This window comes from Canis lupus, chromosome 3, assembly GCF_011100685.1.
Source record: "Canis lupus familiaris isolate Mischka breed German Shepherd chromosome 3, alternate assembly UU_Cfam_GSD_1.0, whole genome shotgun sequence".
In the NCBI taxonomy this organism is placed as follows: domain Eukaryota; kingdom Metazoa; phylum Chordata; class Mammalia; order Carnivora; family Canidae; genus Canis; species Canis lupus.
Window position 1 is genome coordinate 60,356,655 of NC_049224.1, and position 15,774 is coordinate 60,372,428.

Below are 15,774 nucleotides of genomic sequence, written 5' to 3' on the forward strand. Positions count from 1 at the left end.
CACTTTATTTAAAGGACTGAAAGATTAAAAAGCCTGCCAGGTAGCCTCAAGTCCTGACATCAGGCTGAAATCTGAGTTTCTCCACTCCACAACCTCTCCCTCCCCATCGCTTTGTCAACTTGACCTCTAACTGTAACCGCCTTGGCCTCATTCCGTGGGTGTGGATTCTCCTCCTTCAAATGCATTTTCCAGCCCGCCAAATTCTTGCAAGAGTTTCCTCCACTCTCCAGGCGCTGAACGCTACAAAGTTAAATCTGGCTTTAAAGATTTTTTTTTTTTTTTTCAAATTCCCAGTCCTAACGGAAGAAATCAAGAAGCGCTGGGCAGAGGGGCTCGGCTCCCTCCAATCAGAGCCGGCTGTCTCGCCGGAGCAGGAAACTGCAGCCAGGGCCTGAAGCACGGTCCCTGGGCGCAGTGACAGCCCCGCGCTCCTGTGGGACCTGGCTGTGGAGAGGGGTGGGATCCCAGAGAAGGACAGCCCTGAGATGCCGCTCCCCGTTTCTGCTCATTTGGCAACGAAACAATAAAAGAGCAAGTCAGCTGTCCCACTCAGGCCAATTGAGCCTCTGTGCACAACCCGCTATGCCCGGCCAGGTTCCACCTCCAGTGCAAGGGCCCCTGACCACACACACACACACACACACACACACACGCGTGCATGCGTGTGGAAGGGAGGGGGGATCACACCCCTACAAGCCTGGGGGGCGGGAGGGGCAGAGTCAGGGAGGCCAGGACACCATGAGCGGGGCTCCACGAAGGGCCATGGTTGGCAACGTGTTCATCTAAGCAGGCACCGGGATGAGGAGCCACAGAAAGAGCATCTCACTCTCAGGGTGCCCAGGACCCCCAAGATGGCAATCCATGCAGTCATCCCCAACGAGACAGTGACCCGGTCACAGCACCGGGGCAGGGAAGACAGAAACCGCCTCTCCCACTCGAAGGCAGTCCTTTGCAGACACACCACAGGGGGACAGGGACCGAGGTCGTGGTCCCGCTCTGGGAGATCAGAATCCCTGCACAGGGGTCTATAGAGGCTCACAGCAGGCACAGAGCCCCCCCACCCCGTGCCCCCCAAGGCGGAGACAATGCCCAGGCGCCAGGTCAGCACGGCCCGTCCTCCCAGCGCTCAGGGCGGCAGCCGCCACCTTCCGCACCTTCCCGCGGTGCTGGCCTGGACCTGCCACACCCGGCCCGAGACCCCCGCCCAGCCCCGGACCCCATCTGACCCCTGGACCTCCACCTAACCAGTCCCCCAAGGCCCCGGTCGGGTCTGGGGACCCTGCCCTGCCGAACACCTCGCCCAACTCGGGGCCGCCGCCCGGGACTCCTGCCACCTGGGACCTCCGCCAGGCCCAGCCCGGCCGCTCGGCCGGGGACCCGCCACCGGCCCCGAGACCCCCACCGGCCCTTGCCTCTCGCTGGCCCCGGAACCCGGCCCGCTCCGGACACCCTCCAGCGCCGGGACCCCCATCCGGCCCCGGGACCCCCGGTCGGGCCCCAAGAACCCCAGTCGGGCCCCGGGACCCCCGTCCAGCCCCGGCACTCCCCAGTCCGGCCCCAGGGACCCCCGTGCGGCCCCGGGACCCCCCAGTCATGCCCCGGGAGCCCCGTCCAGCCCCGGGAACCCCCAGTCCAGCCCTGATACCTCCCGTCCAGACCCGGGACCCCCCAGTCATGCCCCGATCCCTCCGTCCGGCCCCGGGACCCACACCGGCGCTGCCCCCCGCCCGACCCCGGCCCCTGCCCCGCCCTGCCCGGCTCGGTCCGGCCCGGCCCCGCCGCCGCCTCACCTCCGGCCCCCCGCTCAGCGGCGCCCGCTCGGAGCCCAGGGGCACGGGGCTGAGCAGCCGGCGCAGCCTCGGCCGCCGCAACAATGGAGCCCCGGGGCGGGGCCGCCGCCGCCGCCGCCGCCGCCGCCTCTGCCCGTCTCCCGCTCGGGCTCGGGCTCGGGCTCGGGCTCGGGCTCGGGCTCCGCGCGGAGCAGCTGCCGGCGCCAGGCTGCGGCCGGGCTGGAGCACCGCGCAGGCGCACACGCCCCGCCCGCGCCCCGCCCGCGCCCCGCGCCCCGCCCGCGCCCCGCGCCCCGCCCCCGGCGGCTCCCGGCGCTCGGGACCCGCCCCCCGACCAATGGGGAGGGAGCCGCGCGCGGGGGGCGGGGCCGGGGAAACAAAGGAGGGGGCGGGGCCGCGCCGGGGCGGGGCTGCGGGGTCCCCCGGAGCTGGGCGGCTGGCGGCCGAGTCCGCGGCCGGAGCCGGGAGGGCCCCCCGCGTTGTGCCCTCGGGGCCTCGGGGGCGGCTCCGCAGGCTGTGCTCGCCCCAAACCCGCAACGCGGGCTAGTAACGTTGGCTTGCGTAACAGACAGGGAAACTGAGGCCCGAGAAGCCAGATCACCTGCCGCTCCAGGTCACAGCCTTTCTATTCACTGACTCATCTTTTATTCATCCGACAAGTATTTTCGCAGCACAGGCGACGTGCACGAGGAGTGGCGGGGAGGCAGACTTGGTCCTCCCCTGCAGGACAAGACACCTCTCGGGGTCACTGTAACGCATGATGAAAGAGCCAAGAGCTAAGCTTGTTTCCCTTTCCTACCTCAAAGCTTTCGTGGTGTTTATATTTTGCACCTGAAATGCCATCCTGTCACCCCCACATATTTAAGTGCAGATCATCCTGAAAACCTCTGTCTTCATTGTATTTGATCCTTTGGCATCATCCAACACATATTCTGGGTTTCTCTCTACCTCACTAGCTGCTCCTCCTCCAGTCTCTGGGATCCACCCCTCGCTCTGCCCAGCCTCTACATCTTGGGGTGCTAGGGTAGCCCATGGCTGGGGCCAGGTGGAACTCTCTTACCAGGAAATCTCATGCTCTTCCAGGCTATCTACATACTGTGGTGATGGCCAGGTCTCTATCTCCAACCCCACCTGACCTCTCCCAGATCCTCAGCTGGATGCCCACGAGGCATTTCAAACTTCTCATGGCCAAAACAAGTGCCTTATTTAACACCCCCAAACGAGCTCCTCTACATTCTTCTTGTTCTCAGTAAATGGCCTCTCCATCTACACAGTTGTTCAGGCTAAAATCTGAAATCCATCCTTGAGTGTTTTATTTCCCCTGCTCCTTGATACAATCCCTCTCTGCCTTCCCACCACCTTCACAGCACCAGCTGGGGTCCCCCCCCTCCACCATCCTCAATGAAGTGTGAACTTTCTAGGCCAAGGCAGGACTCTGACTCACTTCTGTGCACAGAATGTAACCTGGTGCCCTGAAGATACTCAGAATGGTGATAGAATAGATGAATAAATGGATAAGGTCCCATCTCCTATATATGCAGACACATACACACACAGTCTGACTTCCAAATTGATTTGTTAGACAAATTCCTCCATGAATATAAGAAGCTTTCCTACTCCTCTCCAGTCAGTGTGATTTGGGGATGTCCTCAGAGAATAGGAAAATAACATCCCAGAGAGTAGTTAGTACAAAGGATGGTCACTCCAGGCTTCAGACCTTTGCACATACTGCCCTCTGCCTGACACATCATTCTCCCTATACTAGCCAACTCCAACTGACCTTTCCAGTCTCTCCCTAAATGTCACTTTCTCCAGGAAGGCTTTCCGAGCACAACTGTGATAGACACACCTTCAGGTGACCCCCAATGAGTCACACCTTTGTATGATCCCCTACCCTGAGTGCAGGCAGAAACCGTAACAGCTTCTAGCCAATGTAATGTGGCCAGCATTTATTGGTGGGGTATCACTCCCATGGTCACATGATATTATGTAAGAATTCATCTCAGCAGACCACAGAGAGAGGTTGTACTCACAGGCTTTGAAAAAGTCACCTGCCATGCTGTGAGGTGGCCTTTGGGGAAACCCACCTGGCTGAGAGTCTATTGGACCTGAGGACAGCCCCCAGCCAACAATCAGCAAAAATCTGGGCCCCCTATCATGCAGGCTTAGAGATACAAATTCAGGCATCGAGCTGAATGAGCTTGAGAGTGGATTCTTCCCTAGTGAGGCCTCCAAGTGAGGATGCAGCCTGGCTAACAGGTTGAGTGAAGCCTTTGGTGAAGCGTGAGCAGAAGACCCAGCTAAAATGTAGCCTAGAAACTGAGTTAAGATATGTGTGCATTGTGTTAAGCTGCTACATTTGTGGTCATTTCTGATGAAACAGTAAAAAACGAATACCAGGTCCCCTTCCCCATACACACATTCACACACCCTGTGCGTCTTTCTGGCATCCATCACAATTACACGTATTTGTTTAAAACCTCTCTCTTGCCACTAACACTGAAAGCCCATGAGAATATGAATGGGATTTGTCTTGCTCACCCTGTGCTCCAAATACCCAGCACAGCTTTGTTCCAGGGCAGTCGGTTGGAGATTGTTGGCCCTCCCTGCAATCCTTTCCAGCCCCTTTTCCCTGGCCATATTCCACCCTATAGACCTGAATAGTGTCTTGTCTTCCCAGCCTCCCTCACAGCCTGACGTGGCCATGTGACATTGTCCTGGCCAGTGAGACACAGTGGAAGTTGGCTGAAAGATTTCTAACAGTGGTGCCCTCCAGCCAATTTGGATCATGCCTTGAGAGCTGATTGTTCATTGTTTAAGAATTTTACAAAGTCACTTATTAAACACAGTCATTACTTAAAAATCAAATGATATAAACTTATGATTAAAGGTTATATTAAAAACAAAGATAAATAAATATTCAAAATGGATGACTTCCTAGTTATTTTACTACAGTTTACATTTACCTACGCTATCGGGGGATTTACATCTGTATTCTGTAACTGTGAGATAGAAATACCATATGATGTTGTGCTACTGGCATCTCTTCCCATAGCTGCAGTCAGCATTGTCATTGAAATTAGATGTGAGAGTATTTATAGCACAGAAATTGGTAACGACTGTAGATCAGGACTTTCTTCCTTCCACCCATCCCCCAGAAGGCAGTAATTAAAGATCTACCAGCATATCATTAGTTTCCAGGGAAGGTTTTCCTCTTAGGGGAAAAGGAATCAGCACCGTTGACGCTGTCAGTGGCAGAGACATTCATTACCTTTGGACACGCATGTGATATCTGGATCCTTAGCAGCCACTTCACAACCATGAGCAAAGTCAGAATCAGAGAGATTCTGACCCTTGCACCCTTGAGCCACTGAATCAAGGGGAGGAACCACCTACCTCCAGATTCTCCATTCGGTAGGAAAAAGCAAATCTCCTAGTTGTGTAAGCCAGTGTTAATCAATTTTTCTGTTACTTACAGAATTCCTAATGGACACATACAGGCATTCAACAAATGTCTGTCACATGGAGAAACTCAGCCTGAGTCTCCTTCCTCATCAGGGGCCATCCTGTTTGGGCTCCACATTCACTGACAAAGTCACCACCCAATGGACCAGTCCAGGTAGGCTTCACAGCTCTGACTAGTAGAAAGATGTGGAAATGAATGTTGGGACAGCCTAGCACCTCCGAAAACAAAGCCAGTCCCTGTTTGCCACTACAGCCCTTCTGATGTAAAGAGAATGTTCATTCAATAGGAAAATAAATCAGAGTTATAGACCTCAAAGTTGAACTGATACTCTGTGGAAACTTCTGACCGGGTTCAATAAAGCAAAGGGCTACTAGGTGGAGTTTGTGACCTGAGGCCTCTTCCTAGACTCTTCCAATAACATGTCTCTTGAGGAAAAATATAAATACAAACTATTTAGAGGCCAAAGTAAGCTGTATTTCCATGACACTTTTGACTCAGTCTTCCTAGATTCTGGAGCTGAGAGGCAGCAAAGGCGATCCATGGCAGCTGGGCCCAGTTTAAGATGTGCGGTCAGTTCAGAAAACCTCCAGGCTGCTATGCCAGCCATCTGTGGCCATGTAACAAAATACCCCCAAACCCAGCACTTTAAAACAAATGACATTAGGGGCCCCTGGGTGGCTCAGTGGTTGAGTGTCTGCCTTCAGCTCAGGTCCTGATCCTGGAGTCCCAGGATCAAACCCCATGTTGGGTTCTCTGCTCAGTGGGGAGTCTGCTTCTGCCCCACCCCTGCTCCTTCTCTCTCTCTCTCTCTCTTACAATTAATAGAATCTCAAATAATAAATAGAATCTTTAAAAAAATATAAAAGTGATTTTTTTAAAAAGCAGTCATATAACAAACATCATATACTGGTGAATAACAATGAGAATTACAGATGACTCCTTACCAGAAATAAGTGAAGTCAAAAGACAATGAGACAGTCTTATAATGTTGAAAGAAAATGGGGGGGGGGGGGAAGAAAAGAAAAACCCTGTCAATTCATCTCTTCCAAAACCTACCAGCATTTACGTGCCCTGGCTTCTTCCGCCCCACACAGTTGGGTCCCATCAGACCGCATCCCACCTCATGTCTACTCTGTTTCTAATCCTCTCTCCCCTCACCTTGGGAATCACACTCTCCCGCTCCCTTCCCTGTCCGGCAGATGGGGGAAGACCAAGTGCACAAAAGCCAGGGTTCCCCCGGGTCTGCTCTGCTGGTTCTGCACCATCCCTAGGGAGGTCTCTTAAGGGCCTGTGACCCTGGCTGTCCCTCACAAACATCCCTGCCCTGCCACCTCCCTCCACTGAGCCCCCAACCTGCCAGTTTGGCTCTCCCTGGGGTACCTTCCCCTGGGTGGCATGTGGGCACCTCATCCATGACACGCAGTAGTTCAGATCTGCCTTTCACACTCCAGACCAGCTGTTCCTCTTAGGTTTCATTACTCGTGAGCAGCTCCAGCATCTGTCCCATTGCCCTACCAGTGAGCAGGATCTCATCCTCTACCCTGTCCCCCCAACATCCAGATGCCAGGTCCTGATGGCTCTCTTTCTGGAATCCACAGCCTCACCCCAGCCTTTGCAGTCTCCCCAGAATTATGGCAAAATCATTCCTATCAGTGTCCCTCTCCCAGGCCTGGTCCCTCCAACCCCTCCTCCACAGGACAGCCCACGACAAAGGAAGAGGGGCAGACATAGTGCTTTAAAAGCAAACCTCAAAATTCCTTTCCCAGAGAAATGCACATGAACTGGTCTGGGAAGCCACTGGAAGGGAAGGTTACAGGCAGTTCTAGGCCATTGTTGGGTGGGCAGAGGCAGAGAAACAGAGCTGTACTGCTCTGAACAAGGATGAACTGGCAGGTGTGTTTGGGAGCACCGAGCAAAGGGAGTGAGTCAGTGCCCTAGTAGCTGACCTCTTGATTGTAAGGCAACTAAGGGCTGCCCCTTAGAAGAGCTGGAGATCTGAGAGAAGTCATAGCTGGTCAGCATTGAGAGATATGAATATACAGATGGAATTCTCTTACCCCCAAAGAGTGATGGGAGGTGCCTCCCCACTCCCCATGGTGCTAAGGGCTCTCTTTGGCCTATGGGAGAATATCCAAGTCCAAAGAATGACCATAAACCCCAACAGAGGACACCTGGGTGACTAAGTTGATTGAGCCTGTGACTTTGGCTCAGGTCATGATCTCGGGGTCCTGGGATCGAGCCCTGCATCGGGCTCCCTGCTCAGCAAGGAGTCTGCTGCTCCCTCTCCTTCTGCTCCTCCTCCCATTTGTGCTCTTTCTCACTCATTCTCTCTCAAATAAGTAAAATCTTTAAACACACACACACACACACACACAACTGAAAGGTTATTCTTTTATCTACTTCTCTAGGGCAGAAAAAGTCTTGGAGACATTTGAAGGACCACCAAGGTGTTAGTGTAGAGAAGGTCAAGCATTCAGGCACATGAGAAGCTCTGCTCTACTGGCAGCCAGTCTCCAAAGGCTCAAAGGACTTGGATGGAGTGTCTTAACCAGAGGGCAATACTGGTGGACAGTAAAGTAGGTTTCTGGAGGCCCACACACGCCTGAGGCCTTGATGTGCTGAGAGCAAGGACTAAACCTGGCAGGCAACTGGGGTCTGCATGTGCTCAGACTCACTGGTGACAGGGATCCTGTCAGGAGCCAGCCTGGACTTGGTAACCCAGGACAGCTGGAAGAAGACCCCCTAGAGGGAGGGTGGACCAAATGGAGCCCAGGGCAGAAGGTCAATAGGAGCAGTGACTTCAGCCAGGACAGAGGCTGTGCCTGTTCCTCCCCAGTCCAGGGTCACTCTGTCCTGCCAGAGGCTCTTAGCAGAAAGCTACAGGTCCCCATAGACCAGCAGCTTCTTGTGGGCACTTGCTCCAGAAAAATCCATCCTGGTATGCAGAAAGTGTTTTCTGTAGGCTAGAGAGAGAAAGAGCCCACCCCAATGCTTCTGGGATAGGCAGTGGGGCTTCGAGCATGGGATAGGACCCCCGCCTTACTGCAGGAGCAGTGGTGGGGATCACCCACCCACCTTCCGTGGCCCTGGATGCTTATGCCAGACAGCTGTGTTTCCTCCTGTGCTGGCTATAAAAGGAGCACCTTTCTACCCTCTGTAGGTGAGGCCAGAGTTGAGGGAGGAAAGACAGGTATCCCCAGAAGTAGACCCAGAAACCAGGACAGAGAACAAGCCATTTAAGTGGGAGGAGATCCCAGGGAGCACCAGGGCAGGGGAAGGACAGTCAAGGAAAGAAGGGAATGAGCCCAGGGAGGTGTGTGTGTGAGCAGGTGCCTGCTGTGGGCAGTGGGGGCTCAAACCTGGTTGGGACAAGCTCAGAGTTGTCCCATTCAGTGGGGGACAGCCTGGGAAGACTTATTGGTTGAGAGCTGCTCTCGAAGCTGCATTAGCTCCTGGCACCCCGGGCCTGCCCCTCATGCAGGCTGAGCAGATCCCATGGCCAGAGATGCAGGTGTTTGCGTACAGGCCTGGGCAGGGCAGGACAGCATCTCCCCAGCACAGGGTACAGATAATGATGAGCTGATAGGGGAGATGTCCTAAACCAGGTACAGCCAGGCTACCATGGAGCACAGAGAAGGGAACACGCCCCACCCCAGCCACACCGTGCAGGTCCTAGGGGCAACAGGCCACTTTCTGTCCCCTGACCTTGACCTGCGATGCTCCTTCCATCTTTCTCACTCTGACCTTCCCTGGCTGACTCCTACCTCCTTGCTATGCCCTCACATGGCCTTTTAGGAAACTTTCTTCCTCTTCTTAAAAGACACAATCCCTAATCAGATCAGGGCCCCACGTCTGACCTCATCTAACCATAATTACCTCCTTCTAGACCCCATCTCCAAATATGGTCACATTGGGAGTGAGGGCTTCAGTGTGTAGGTTTTTAAGGAACACAATTCAGTCCACAGTACATTTCCCCCATGAGTTTGTGACCGGTTCTGGAAGTCAGGGACAGTGTCTTTTTCATTTCTGTTTTCTCATGCCCAGCTCAGTAAATATTTGTTGAAGAACTATTCTTTCTGGACGGAAGGGAGAGTGATAACAGTTTGGGGGAGGGGTCCTATTATGGAAGTTGGCTGAGAAGACTGTGTCTCAGCTGGGTATTGAAGGATGAATAGGAGTTTGCTAGGTGGGCGCATTCCAGGCAGAGGAAAGAGCCTTTGCAAAGGGTGGTGCTGCGTGTGGGAGGGAGGTGGGAGTTGCTACTTAAGGAACAGAGGTAAGTGGGAAGGAGGAAGTCTGTGAAGGTCATCGGTGGCCAGGTGATGCCTGTCAAGGAGTTAGGGAGCAGCCACAGAGGTCCCCCCAGGAAGGTCTCCAGGCAGGGAATGGCATGGGCAAGTGTGTGCTACAGACAGATCGCCATGGGCTCCTGAGCAGAGGATGTGACATGGCACATAAGCTTTAGAACAGAGATGTTCGAGGAGCAGAGGCAGGAATTGCTGCCAGCAGGCAGGGCTGTGGAACGGAGCTCTCAGGAGTGAGGTACAGCTGAGGAATGCTCCTTGGACCTCTGGATTCAGGCAGAAGAAAAGGCAGCCTCTATTCATGAAACCTAACTGGGTAACAGCCTGGCAGCCTCTGGTGGCCACCAGGATAGCACGGATACCCTCTCCTATTAAATTTGCAGGAAGGGTACACGCTAGCCACAGAGGTCCTCCCAGGGGGGCTGTGCTGGGTCCCAGAGCACGCAACACAGGTGAGCTGCCTCCTCGACACCAGGGTTTCTTCCCCGCCCCCCCAGAAGGTGGGGGTCGGGGAGGGGGATACAACGGGGATGGGAACTAGCTCTGCAATGATCCATCTTTCACTTACATGGTGGATGGGTTTCCACTCTGGGAAATAAGGACCACCCTGGGGAAAACACAGTGTCCAGGTGGGCCCCGGCCTCCTAACCGAATGTTCCAATCACATCCCCGGGGCGCAGAGCACTGTTATAAAACCATCAGCCCTCTTGGCTCTACAGGTGCTGGAGGGAAAGAGTCAATCAATAGAGGCCGTGTGTAGACAGCGGGTGGGCGCAATGAGTCCTGGCACAGGCATGGAGCAGATTTCCTAAAGAGCCTGCAAGGGGCTTGTCTGATGGAACGTCTGAGCAGAACGAAGGTAGAGGGGACCTCACCTGGGAGGAAGGAGGGCATGTGCAGCAGCTCAAGACTTGCTGCCTAGGGAACCCAAAGAAAGGCTCATGGCTGTAACAAATAGGACAGACACCAGGACCTCATAGCAGGTGATGAGTGGGGGCCCTGGCTGTTGGCTGGGAATGGCCTGCCAGGGAGCTGCTGCATCTGTCCAGGGAGAGGTGAGGGTGGACTCAGCGTGGTCAGGGTGACCACATGTCCAGGTCTGCCTGGGACAGGCCAGGTGCACACTTGTGTCCCAAGGCCATCGGGGGAAGAGTGCTACCTTCCACTCTGGGAACAATCCCATGACTGTGTCTGCGGAGCAGGAGAGATGCCGGGGGACATCTGCAGTGGAACCAGGGCCTCTGGTGGGTGGTCCTGGGGGCTGAGGGGAGCACACCTATTTCTGAGTTCCATAACAGAGGGGGGAGGGTACATTGTGTCATTTACCAAGATGGGCCGGTGGCACATGTGGACCGGCTTTTGAGGGGAACACTCGAGGTTCACAAGAGTCATTACACTCATTGTAATGAGATTAGAGAGTGCTGCAGTCCGAATGTCTGTATCCCCCAGATTTGTATGTGGAAGCCTGACCCCCTGTGCGATGGGGCCTCGGGGAGGTGATGAGGCCATGAGGGTGGGGCCCTCACGATGGGACGGTGCCCTCGTAGGGAGAAGAGTTGGATAAAATGCATGATCTGTGTCCACCAAGTGCGGACATGGTAAGAGGCAGCCGTCTGCCAGCCAGGGAGGGGCTGTCACTAGAACCCAATCACCGCGGCACCTCTGCCTTGGACTCTTCTGGACCCCGCAACTATGAAAAATCAGTGCTTGTGGTTTAAGCCACCCATTTTGTTATTGTAGTCTGAGCAGGCTAAAACAGAGATTAGGAGACATTTAATCCCAGAACAGCATGGGTGGCTGTGGTGGGCAGACCTGCCAGGCCCTCCCACGTGGGAGCCCTACCTGCATTTCTTCCTTTCCTAAGCCCTGTGGTCCAAGGCATAGCCAGCTACAGAAGTTTCCAGAACCTAGGACGCTGCCTCTAGCTCATTGTGTCTGCTCCTGCTGTTCCCTCAGCCTGGAATGCTCTTTCCTTCATTGGTCGCTGGGAATGCTTCCTCAATTGTCAAGGCTTAGTTTGGCCAGCACCTTCTCAAAAAGCATCTCCTGACCTCTGGGGTGTATCTGGGGCCTCCCCAGAGGAGTCAGTCTTGTTGTCTTTGTTTGCTTGTTGGTCTCCCCAGCAGGGGCAAGGATCAGGTCCCGTGCCCCTCTGGACCACCAGTGCACAGTGCTGACTGGGAAGTGCTCCCAAATTGCCGCCTCCTGAGAGGGGGGTGTCTTATGGTGTCCCCATGCAATAGGGATCCCACTCGTAGAACCCTGCCCCTTCCACAGACGCTCTCCCCAGGCTCCCTCAGCAGAAGGGGCCCATGCCCTGAGAAATGACACACGCCTGGGAGAAATGGTTTTCACCTTCACAAGTTAGGATACACCGTCCTTTATTTTTCCAAGGCTCCCCTGGGAGCTGACATAACATTGCACTAATGAGAAAACGGGGGTTTCCAGTTGCTCGGGCTCAGGCTGCTAAATGGAGGGAAGTGCGTCAGGTGCTAGAAACTCGCCTCCCTGGCTGAGCCGGGCTGGTGGGAAGCCGATGCGCAACAGGGTGTGTGGTGAGGCTGGAAGGATCTGAGTAACGCTGACTCACAGACAGGACCTCCAGGACATACAGAGGGACACAGCTCCACAGAAGACAGGGAAACAGACTTTGGTGACACCTTCCTAGTGTTTCATATGCCTCTGAACTCACTGTACAAGCGTCCTGTGACAGGCAGCACACCCTGCCATCTCCTAATTACAGACACGGACACCTTTCAGTGGGGGGTCCGGCCAAGCCTTCTGCTGCAGGACCACCTGCTGACCTTGGAGGCCAGAAGAGGGTGGCTCTCCCTCCTCCCTCCCCAGCGGGCAGGTGCCTGTCTCAGGACCACGCACACAAGAAGACACTTTACCCCCAGGGGGTGGGGGGTCATGTTTCACTGCGGGGGGGGGGGGGGGGGGAGGCAGGCACCACACAGGCCACATCACAAAAGGGCAGATCAAGAGCTATGTTGGGTAGTTGGGTATTATTCGGCTGGGTGCATGGAAATCCTTTGTTCCGGGGCTTTGGCCACCAGAAGAGGATGTTTTGTCTCCAAGACGTGGAGAGTGACAGCGAGGCAGACCGTGGTGGCTACACTTCACACATACTTACAAACAGCATCACGTGGCCAAGGGCTGCCTTTAAGGGCACCCGTGTGACAGGTGAAAAAGAAAAAAAAAAGATGAAAAGAACACCAACAAGGAGCCCTAGGTGTTAGGAGCACACCAAAAAGCAAAACCACACAGATCCAAACAGTGGAGAATAAGGCTGGAGGCGCTCCCCTTCCGTGGGACCGTAAAATGGAACTCTATATATGTCGTCTTATGTTTAAGTAGGCTATGCTCTTTAATAAAATAAAAACTTCTGTGTTACTTTAAAGATATCATTTAGGCATCTAGGGGATGATTTGGAAGAAAAATGCAGTGCACGGAGGGCCCTGGCAGACAGTACCCTGTCAGGTTGACGTTTGTCCCTAAAACCAGACTCCTCACAAGCGGCTGCAAAAAAATCATGCACCCCACACTTCACTTTGTGCAGCCCTGGGTGCTCTGCAGCACTCTCCCTGGCCTGGCCCGTCTGTGTGCAAGGCCGGGCCTCCCCGGGGCTGAGCAAGGGGTGGGGGGTGAGCAGGCCCCAGGAGCCATCTGCCCACCCACCCATGATTGTGTCAGCATCTGTCATCGACAAACCTCCTCAAATCCCAAGTCTCAGGCACCTCTGTGCCCCCAGGGCTTAGTGCAGGGGTTGGGGCACTGCACGGGGGTCGGAAGGGTGGGCTGCATGGTCAGGGAAATGTTCCTTGATTTCCTGGGACAGCTACTTTGCAGCATCTCCCTGATGCCAAGCAACAGCGGGGAAGGAGCAGTGCAAAGCAAGGCGTCCGGGCTCTGAACTAGGGGCAGGAGCATTGCTGGCAGAAACAGTGGTTGCACCTACTCTGGGACCCCCTCCTGCCCCAGCCTCCAGCCCAGCCCTCTCCAGGGGCCCACTGCCCACCCCTCACGGACACAGAGAAGCCAGAGCCAGGTGCAAGAGGAAGGGTTTTCGTGGTTCTCGCCAGGTGCCCCGTGCTCTGCTGCTGGCACGCGTGTGGTCAGGCACCCTGGCGGCCGTCAAAACAACAGGGCTTTCTTCTTGAGGTCATTCCTCTTCCAGAGGGCCAGGCGGTCAAACTCTTCCATGCTCATCCCAAACACTTCCTGGAACTCCTCGGGCGACAGGTGCCTCTGCAAACAAACAGGAAAATCCAGAGAGGAGCAGTTAGCAATTCTGCAATGTGCGCTGCCTGGCCAGCTCTGTGCTGCTGGGCTGTCCAGAGGTAGGGTCAGCATCAAGGATGCAGTGGGCTCCCCACTGCGTGCCTGGGGCCTTCTAGTTCGCTACGTTCCCTCTGCATCTTCGCCGTTCCACTCTGCAGCGCATATAACCAAACCTAAAGAGAAAGACATGGTTAGGGACCCGACTGCCCGGGACTCTAACAGGTACTTGCACATCCACGTTCACAGCAGCATTATTCAGTGGCCAAAACATGGAAACAACCCAACTGCCCATTGAAGTGCAAATGCATGAACAAAATGGGGTCTGTGCACACAGTGGCGTGTCGTCCAGCCACTGTAGTCAAGTCCTGATGCACACAGCAGCACAGGTAAGACGCACAGGAGGCCAAGCGAAAGAGACCACATGCCAAAGGCCACACAGCAGGTGGTTCTGTTTCTGCAAAGCATCCAGAACAGGCAAATCCATAGAGACCGGGAACAAATGACCAGCTGCCAGGGACTGCTTAATGGGATGGCATTTCCTTTTGAGGGGATGAAAATGTTCCAGAACTAGATCGAGATGGTGGTTGCACAGCAGTGTGAATATGCTACATGCCGCTGACGACTAAACTTTAAATGGTGAACGTGGTGAACTTTAGGGAAAATTTACAATTAAAGAAAATAACTCTTGTCCCCCAAATGTGATCTCCTTGACTTTAAAACAAATGTATTTATACTCAAGCCTGTGATGGTCCAGAGGAAAATGGATGTGAAGACATTGGGTGAGGACTATGGAAATCATTGACATCGATCATTACCACACGTACCTTCACGAAAATGTGGCAGGCACTGGGTTTTGGAGACCAGTGGCCAGCATGATACAGAGTAGGGAAGGCAGGACACCCCTCAGCCTTGTGTGAGTCACAAAAGGCCCTCCTAGTTGATTCTGGGCCCCGAGTTCTCAGCGCGCATGTTCTTGCACACACAGACACAAATGCACACAGACACACAGACACACAAACAGAAGCACCCCATCAAGCAAGTCTCTGCCAGGATGAGGCCAGCTGCCTGCTGCTATCTTGAGCTTGCAAACAGAAGAGATCCTGGTGCTTGCCAGAAAGGAACCATTTGCATGGCGTGGGAACCCACGGCTGGTCCACAGAGACACAGAATTTTCATCAGACAACAGCACCCTATTACTAGGTACCAATCACAACCTGTCCAATCACTGTGGGGCAATCAAGATTGAAGAAGGAAGGGTAAGAGGAAGACTCGTTCCTCCTGCTCTCAGCACTGAGTGGCTGCATGGACAGGCCAGGGACATAGGCCCCTGGGGGTGTTAACAGACATGCAGGTGATCCAGGGATGGTCCAGAGCCCAAAGCTGGTGCTGGGGCAGACACCTTCACCGTGCTTTCTCAGTGGGTACGCATGGGGAGAACCAGAAAAGTGCCCAAAGGTGGTCCTGCAGAGTGGGCAGTGGTCCCCATGGTGAGCTGTTCAAGGGCCCTGAGGTGTAGCCAGGTTGAGGATCCGAAGGAGGGAGACAAGGGGAGAGGGGTGGCACCCTAGGGGCGGGGAGGGCAGTGCCAAGGGGTGACTATGGCCCCAATGCCTGGGGTCTCCCACCCAGCCAGGGTGAGGGAGACAGTGGCAGCTTGGAGGCCTGTCAGAGGAGCCCGGGGGCACTTGGGGAGCCGTTGAGCCCTGGCACTGTAGGTGCCACACACCTCACCTTCACTCTCAGAACCAAGATGCCCTGAGAATAGAGTCAGAAAAGCTGCACAGAGCCCAGGTTCTGTGGCCATGGAAACACCCACCCTCAGGACTTTACACAGGGGACAGGTGGCAGAGTGGTGGCAGGAGAGAGGAGTTGTCATGGAGCTTGCCCATAGGCCATTGGTCCCCAGGGCCTGAACATAGCCGGGCTGCAA

At 54.8% G+C, this 15,774-nt stretch overlaps 2 protein-coding genes and 1 long non-coding RNA gene across 44 annotated transcripts in view; 1 reads left to right on the forward strand and 2 right to left on the reverse strand.

Annotated features, from left to right (window-relative positions):
* The window catches only part of AFAP1 (actin filament associated protein 1), a 142,606-nt gene extending 140,706 nt beyond the window's left edge, over positions 1–1,900 (reverse strand). Inside the window, exon 1 of one of the 4 annotated variants that reach the window (XM_038533100.1) lies at positions 1,791–1,900. The gene's annotated coding sequence lies outside the window, so the exon portion shown is untranslated. The remainder of the gene's footprint in view (positions 1–1,790) is intronic. The other 3 variants (XM_038533098.1, XM_038533101.1, XM_038533102.1) reach the window with 3 other exon arrangements.
* A 412-nt stretch (positions 1,901–2,312) lies between these two features.
* LOC119870823 lies at positions 2,313–8,003 on the forward strand. The gene is made up of 3 exons (XR_005356382.1): positions 2,313–2,403; positions 5,269–5,409; positions 7,665–8,003. It is a non-coding gene; the product is annotated as an uncharacterized LOC119870823 (long non-coding RNA).
* Positions 8,004–11,905: 3,902 nt separating this feature from the next.
* Positions 11,906–15,774, reverse strand: part of ABLIM2 (actin binding LIM protein family member 2) — a 141,850-nt gene continuing 137,981 nt past the window's right edge. For all 39 annotated transcript variants that reach the window (XR_005357162.1, XR_005357163.1, XR_005357161.1 and 36 more), the window contains one exon: positions 11,906–13,811. Coding sequence is in view for 35 of the 39 variants with exons in the window: in XM_038533109.1 (XP_038389037.1) it covers positions 13,698–13,811 (114 nt within the window). In the remaining 4 variants the exon portion in view is untranslated. The remainder of the gene's footprint in view (positions 13,812–15,774) is intronic.